This window comes from Galeopterus variegatus, unplaced genomic scaffold (assembly GCF_000696425.1).
Source record: "Galeopterus variegatus unplaced genomic scaffold, G_variegatus-3.0.2 Scaffold347, whole genome shotgun sequence".
Lineage (NCBI taxonomy): Eukaryota > Metazoa > Chordata > Mammalia > Dermoptera > Cynocephalidae > Galeopterus > Galeopterus variegatus.
Genome location: NW_007726458.1, coordinates 302572 through 310358, shown reverse-complemented (window position 1 = coordinate 310358; position 7787 = coordinate 302572). Strand labels below are relative to the sequence as shown.

Here is a 7787-nt window from a genome sequence, read left to right as displayed (position 1 = left end):
CCCCCCCCCAACTACCACAGCTCAAAGAACCAAAGTTGTTTTAATCCTGTTCCCAGTGGCTGCCCAAGAGCCCTGTCATCAGGAAGCTTCAGGCTCTTCATCAGCCTATCTGCAACTCAGGCACTCTGAACCAGCTTTTCTTCCACATCCTTGGGCTACTGGTTTGCCAGTATGCTGCAGCATTTCTAACCTGGCTGGCCCCAAAAGACAAGGTGAGAACGTGCCACCCTCTAGCTTTCCTCAAGAGATAGACCCTCCCAACTGAGCCTGTCACCTTGTTATTCCCACCTGGTATTGCTCCACCAGGCCTGGCTCCACTGTGTTACAGTGTTCTTCTTCCCTCTGCCCTGTCCACTGGGTGGCCTGGGACAGTTACTTAATTACTAAGTCTAAATTTCCTCACTCGTACCAGGCTTACAGAAATGTTGTAAGGATTAAATGAGACAACGTACGTAATGTGCTGAGCACAGACAGAAGAGTATTACTATTCCAATTCCTTTTAACTCACTAGGAACATTCTGTCCCTGGAAAGGCTGGAAGGACTGGACACTGCAGGTGAGATTTGCATAAACCCAGCAACATCCATCACCTAGCCCAACCCTTGCTAGACAACGGGGATAAGCCTAATTCTATCTGTATTCCGACTGCTATCCTGCAACAAAGGGCAGCTTGAGATATTTCAGAAATGGAGCTGGGTTTAGCAACTTCCCATGGATCTAAGGAGCACGAAGCCATGCCCAGAAGGATCCAGAAGCAATGACAGCAATAGTTCAAAACTCCCATGTGAGGAGCTGCTCTTTGCCTCAGGGGAGCTGGCACTTAGTCTCGATTGAGGTCTACTACCCAGTGTTTAAGTTTACTTAGGGCTCTTTAACTAGTCTATCCCATTCCCTTTGGTGTTGTCCTGGTAGCCCCCTTATTTTGAGTAGATCATGTCTTTCTTAGCAGACACTGCTAAACAGAATCCTTCACGCCCCCACTGCTACCTGTATGGTTTCTGGAGCCAAGGAAGCAGCCATGGGTCCTAGACCCTAAACACCCCCCTTGTGGGTAATTGCAGTAATGCTCCCACCCCCCACCCCCGAGCTCACTGGCTGAGCGAGGCACGGGAGCAACACCGAGGGTTGCGATCCCGTTGCCGGTCCCCGGTCCGGTACGGGGGCAACACTGAGGGTTGCGATCTGTTGCCGGACACGGAAAAAGACAAAAAAAAAAGAAAACTGCTCTGAAGGTATGAAATTTCAAAACCCTAAGCCATTCCTTCTCAGCTTCTCTGCTGTACCGTACATCCGCCCCCGACCCCCGCCGAATCCTCTTACTTCTCTGTCTGCTCTGTTGGCTCCTCCATTTCTCTAACCTGGGCTTCCTCCCAGCCTGGAGTGCCCCCTCCTCCTCTGCCACCCTTTCCTTACTTGCTGGCCAACTCTTACACAGCTTTCAAGAACCTACTCAAACACCACCTCCATCCTGAGAACATCCTTCATCCTCTCAACTTCTCTGGTCTTCCTCTTCCACCTCCACTCCCTGGGGTCAAGGAGGAAGGGTCTGTAATCCCCGGGCAGGCTCCATCAATCCCGCAATATTTGCAGACTCCCCTCTTTGCCCTCAAATTCTGGTCTCAGCTCTCCTTTTTACTAGCAGAGCCCTCAGAGGCCCAAAGCTTTCGGTGAAAAGTAACCATCTGATCACAACCATGTACTTACTTACATTCTAACTTTTAGGAGTTTTAATCAACTTTTTTACATACTTGTGTAGAAGGACACATGGCTCTGCCTGTCCTGATCCTGCTTCAGAAGTAAGGCTCAGAACATCTACAGTAGTCCCCCCGCAATCCACTGTTTGGATTTCTATGGTTTTAGTTATCCAAGATCAACCATGGTCTGAAAGTATTAAATGGAAAAGTCTAGAAATAAACGATTCATAACTTTTAAACTGTGCATTGTTGATAAGTGTGATAAAATCTGGTGCTGTCCTGCTCCATCCCACCCAGGGTATGAATCCACCCTGTAATACGCTACCTGCCCATTTAGTCACTTAGTAGCTGTCTTGGTTATCAAAGCGAAAAAACAGAGTACATACAAGGGCCCTTCAAAAGCTCATGGAATAACAGAAGTAAAAGATAATATGAATCTTTCCATGAACTATTTGGAGACTCGTCGTATAGTTTCAGGCATCACTGAGGGTCTTGGAACATATCCCCAGGGATAAGGAGGACTACTGTATTTCCCTACAGGTGAGCTAAGGTGGCAATCTGCAGATAAAGGGCCAGGCATGTAGTCACATACCCCTAAGGGTGGTTCCAGGGAAACAGAGGCCACTTCGTATAACATACCAACAGTGGTCACTGGAGCACAGGAAGAGATGGAAATGGGCTGGAGGGTGTGAAAGGATCTACAAGATTCCCACTGCTGCTCACTCTGGAAGCTGTTTGTTCAGCCTCATCCTGCCCCTACCATCCTCCACCTTCCCAACACCATTCACAGAAGCTCTGAAGCACAGGAAGAAAATATGAGGCTGTTTCACATCTAGTGCACCTGATAAGGAAAGAGTCATTCTGAGTGTCAATCATATGCGTAACCCTGAAGAAAGGCTTTGCCAGTAGGGAGTAAACTGGGATGGGGGAACCTTCAGGCAATCTTCTCTAGAGCTAAAGGGGCTCCAGGTCACATCTGGGTAACACCAAACCAGAGCTGACTTCCAAGGTGTGATAAATGCTCTAAACAGAAATTAGAATGACTGACCAACTCTGGTCACTGAATATAAGACAACTCACTGTGGATTATTACTATTATGCTCATATTGAAGCAAAAACTACTCAGGGAAACAAAATAGAAGGGAAAACAGAAAACTGAGTTGCAAATAATTTTAAAAAACCAAAGAGCCTTAGTATTTCTAGGACATTGAAAACTGCTCTGGGGGGCCAGCCCGGTGGCGCACTGGATAGTGCGCCGCTTGGGAAGCGCAGCGGCGCTCCCGTCCGAGGGTTTGGATCCCACATACAGACCGGTTCCCGCTCACTGGCTGAGCGAGGCACGGGAGCAACACCGAGGGTTGCGATCCCGTTGCCGGTCCCCGGTCCGGTACGGGGGCAACACTGAGGGTTGCGATCTGTTGCCGGACACGGAAAAAGACAAAAAAAAAAGAAAACTGCTCTGAAGGTATGAAATTTCAAAACCCTAAGCCATTCCTTCTCAGCTTCTCATCTTCAGGGCGCCACACCCTTAACACCTGGAATTCAATTCAAGACAAGCAAGTTGGTATAACTGCCTGGAATACAATCCTTCAAAAACTAAGGTTACTCAGAAGCACCTCTGTTACTGTGCACAAGTCTAGCTGCCCACCCCCAAACACAAAGGACCCTAAAATCTAATGTTGGTGAAAATGGAAGTCAGCTTTAATTCAGAAATCCTAGTGACTTAAGGAGGGATGTCAGGCTAACCCATCTCTCCGGTTAATCTGAAGGAGAACGGCCAATTAAAATCATCTCTCAGACTCAGATTTACTGAGGGGTTTTTAAAGAGGGGGTGAAGGAATGGAACGTGGGAAGTGAAAAGCAGGAGGGAGGGGATGTGAGCTGTGGGGGCTCTGTGCAAGGAGCCAAGTACAAGGTCTTGCCAAAAGGCTCCATCTGTTTTCTGTTCCCATCCTGGGTGTTATCTTAGGGTCCTGCTAGAGGGTGGAATCAACAGAGCTTTACTGATGCTTCCCTTGGTTTCTCAGGGTCTGGAACAGTATGTGCCTCATTGCAAGTCTATAGCTCCAGGCTGGCTGGAAAACAACTTTACATTTATGTAAATACTGTCATCTTGCCCCATAACCAAGGTTCAAAGTATCAAATAATCATGCAAAAAGAGGGAACTCAGAGAAATGTATGCTACGAAAAAAACCTATCTTTTAACATTTCCTGCAGCCCAGGTGGTTTTAGGTCCCAACATGGCTTCAGTCCTGCTCATTCCAACACTTTAATGATACCCTCATTAATGTGCTACAAGGAATAAGGTAGTTGCTTAGCCCTAAAAATAAAACTCATGAGCTGATAAAACTTACTGTACTCATTGTGCTCTTTGACTCCAACCTACAGAGAAGGAAGTTATCTGTACCAAGGTTTGCAAGGAAGTCGAGCGTTCTTAACCTCTCATGCCCGCCGGTTATGCATTTTCTGGCTTGTATGAGAATTTGAAGCCAATTAGATTTCCAGTATCTTCAAGTCCTGAAAAACAAAAATATTGACTTGATAAATGCCGCCACCTGCATCACTGGTAACAAAGTTCAATAATTACCAGCGCTTTTTATAAGATGCTTTGCTGAACACTTTATGCAATTTATGTTCTCAATCCCACACTCATCTCAAGAAGCAAGCATTCTTGCCAGATACAAGGCTACCTGATCCCAAAGCCTGCAACCGGAACTATTATGTCATCTCCTACCTTTCTTCCTGGCTCTTGCAACACTAGCAGTACCATGCTAGCTGCTGGGAAAAGACGAGAGTCAGAACAGCCACACACAACCACACCAATTAGTCAGCAACAGGAAGGCCTTCAGAGCCTCGGGTTCTTCCTGCAACTTTACTGCCACCCTTGGGAGGACCTGAAGAGACTAGAACCACCAACCCTGAAGCACCCCGTGTGTTCAGCTGAGACTTCTGTCACTGGCAACAAGTGAATGAAGAATTAGGAGAATGTGGATCAGGAAGCTGAATAGAGAAGGGTAGAGAAAGCAACATGTGCAGAGGCTGAGAAGACCTTGGATTTCACTCAGGGCCCACTGGGAGGGGTCAGGGGACCACAGTAAATCCAGTGTTAGGGATGCAAGTCAGTGAAGGAGCAAATGAAAAGCGAAAATGTGGAGCCAGGAGTCAGGATGTAACTGGTGTGGAAGGTGCAAAGATGTGATTCTGGTTGGGGAAGCCCCGAGCACAGGGCAGGCTGAGGAACCAAGGGACAGCCCAAAGTAAGGAGGCGGCTCTGGTAGTCATCCAGTCCCAGGCAATAGTGGCTTGGATTGGGACAGCAGTTCTCACAGCAGAGCCTGCATCAGATCAGGCTCACCTGGAAGGCTTGTTAAAGACAAGTTGCTGGGCCCCCAAATCTGCATTTCTAACAAGTTCCCAGTTGATGGTGATGGTGCTGCTCCAGAGACCACATCACAGGACTCACTGGACTGGGATAATGACCACGGAGCTGCAGAGAAGGAGACAGCTGTAGAGATTTAGGTAGCAGAAATGACAGGGCCACTCTCCAATCCATCCTTCTTTTCATCCCCAGCATCACTGCCTTGACATACTCATCTAAACTGTTACCACACCAGATGATCTCCCTTCTCTGGGTACATCTCTACCCTACCGCCTACCCATCTTCCTAAAACACACAGCTTGCTGCAACTTTCCCTGGACTGAAATCTAGGCACCCCCAAACCCCAACCTGTGACCTTAGGCAAGGCAAGACCTCTGTGCCCTCTTTCCTATCTGTAAAACAGGACAACACCTTCCTCAATGGGTGTGTGAGAATTCCAGGAGTTAATACAAAGAAAGCCCTTGGAGAGCCTTGCAGGCACACTGTAAAGGCTCCTAGTTAGACTTGGACAAAACCCGGCATTTCACGGAGGAAGAATCAGTGAATCGCTGCAATGCACATGCAGGAGGATTAAAAGAAAGCCAGTGAGCTCAGTCACAGGAAGTTGGACACTGGTGACCAAGGCATGTGGACGCAGCAGCAAAGGAGTCGCACCCAAATCCAAACTGTACTGAGGATCAGGCTGGGCTGTCTAGAGGAAGCTGCACTGAATATGAGGTCTAAAGTGATGAGAGGAGTTAGTCAAGAAACAATTCGGGGGGGGGGGGCAGGCGGGGGGGGAAGGGAAGGACTCTAGACGAGTACTGTGTGGATGGTGTGTAAAAGAACTAAGGACGGCAAAGGTGAGAAGGGTTCAGACCATAACAAGCCTCATAAACTACACCCTAAGGGCCAGGCAACCAAAGGTTTTAAGACAGAGATGACATGCTGAGATGTGCATTTAGAGAGACTGTGTCACCTGTGTACTGTGAGGACAGATGGGAGACTAAACAAGTCAGAATGTAGACCAGGAAGACTCAGAGCAACCCAGGTAAGAAGAGAACTGGGTGGCTCAGAGGTAGTGGCAGTCTGCAGGAGAGGGAGGTGACTAACCGCATGGGCACGAACAGGGCGTTAGCGTCTCCTGCGTTCTTACAGATTTATTGGTTTACTTAACCATTCTACTATCGTTAGAGGTTTATTTTTCCAGTAACGGTATTATGGATACGTCTAATGTTGACCTCCCCAAACTCTAGTAGGAGTGTCACATGTATATATGGCACATAGGTATATGATGCATACATATATGATTACATGTGTACGTGTATATACAGGAGTCTGATATACATAAGGGTTAGAAACAGGTTGTTTGGCAGGCCACAAACAGGAAGAATTTTAGACTGGGACTGGATCTACCACCATATCTCACACCACTGTACTCCCACAAGAAAAGAAAGGAAGGGTCAGCATGAAAAGGGGTGGGTAAGGGGACATGCTGGAAAAAAAATGAAGCCACAACTCTGCGACATGTCCAAGGGATATGTTCTGATGAGAAGCTCTTGTGTCTAGCCCAGTCCCACAGCAGGTGCAGAGCCCTCAAACCTTGCTAAGGCAGCAGGATCTGATAAAATTATCTACTGACAGAGACTAACATCCCTACCCCTGCTCTAGCTGCACCCATCATGGCCAAGCAATCTACCCTAATATGGCTCCTTGAGCATTTTCCTACAGGGAGAAGATGTTAAAAACAGAGAGAAGCCTAAATCATACAGAATTTAATCAATGCCAATATATCAGTGGCTGATTGGGCACTGGCTAGTACCGACTGCCTAGCTCACATCTCCCCCTTTGGTTTATGGCTTAAACCATAAACATATTATCATTCCCATGTTATTTTAAGTATCTTCCTAGACGGAATTTCAAAAGATTACAGAACATGTGTTAAAGAGCAAGAATACTCATATTTTAAAGACTCATTGTGCACTGTACAACTGCTTTTGTAAAGAATGTCAAAAATATCTAATGGACTGCAATGGCTAGTGCCCAGTTCAACTTGCATGAACATTAAAAGCTGCCAATAATTTTCATCTCAAAGCTTCTTAAATGGAACTTTGATGCCACCATTACATCAATAACCATGCCTTCCTACTTAGGAAAAATGTGAGCTTTTTGCTTGTTACACAAATGAGGGTACATGGTAAGTAGTCAGCAATTACGCCACTGGCCATGAGCCCTGTGGCCTTGCACAAATACATCCCTTACACCTTGCAGCTGTTCTGTGGGACAGTGACACTGTATGGTTTCTAGCACCCTAAAGGCAACTCCATCAGCTGATTAATTCAATAACTATTTACAGGTGCCTAGTCTGGATCAGGCACTGTGCCACGGGCTAGAAAATATAGTGGTGAACAACAACAAAAAACCCACTCATGGAGCATATATTCTAACTGGAAAGATGATCAATCAAGTAATACAAATGTATTCTATCATGGGCCGGCCCGGTGGCGCACTGGATAGTGCGTCGCTTGGGAAGCGCGGCGGTGCTCCTGCCCGAGGGTTCGGATCCCACATACGGACCGGTTCCCGCTCACTGGCTGAGCGAGGCGTGGGAGCAACACCGAGGGTTGCGATCCCGTTGCCGGTCCCCGGTCCGGTCCGGGGGCAACACTGAGGGTTGCGATCCGTTGCCGGACATGGAAAAAGAAAAAAAAAAAAAAAAAAAAAAAAAAAAAAAAA

The 7787-nt window shown here is 47.1% G+C and overlaps 1 protein-coding gene across 2 annotated transcripts in view; it reads right to left on the bottom strand.

The window, feature by feature from the left end:
* The window catches only part of RNF4 (ring finger protein 4), a 42308-nt gene that overhangs the window by 12038 nt on the left and 22483 nt on the right, over window positions 1-7787 (bottom strand). Inside the window, exons 2-3 of one of the 2 annotated variants that reach the window (XM_008567807.1) lie at window positions 5049-5180; window positions 4048-4210 (exon numbers count right to left, since the gene is read on the bottom strand). In XM_008567807.1, coding sequence (XP_008566029.1) covers window positions 4048-4056 — 9 coding nt within the window. In that variant the 5' untranslated portion in view covers window positions 4057-4210; window positions 5049-5180. The remainder of the gene's footprint in view (window positions 1-4047; window positions 4211-5048; window positions 5181-7787) is intronic. The other variant, XM_008567806.1, reaches the window with a different exon arrangement.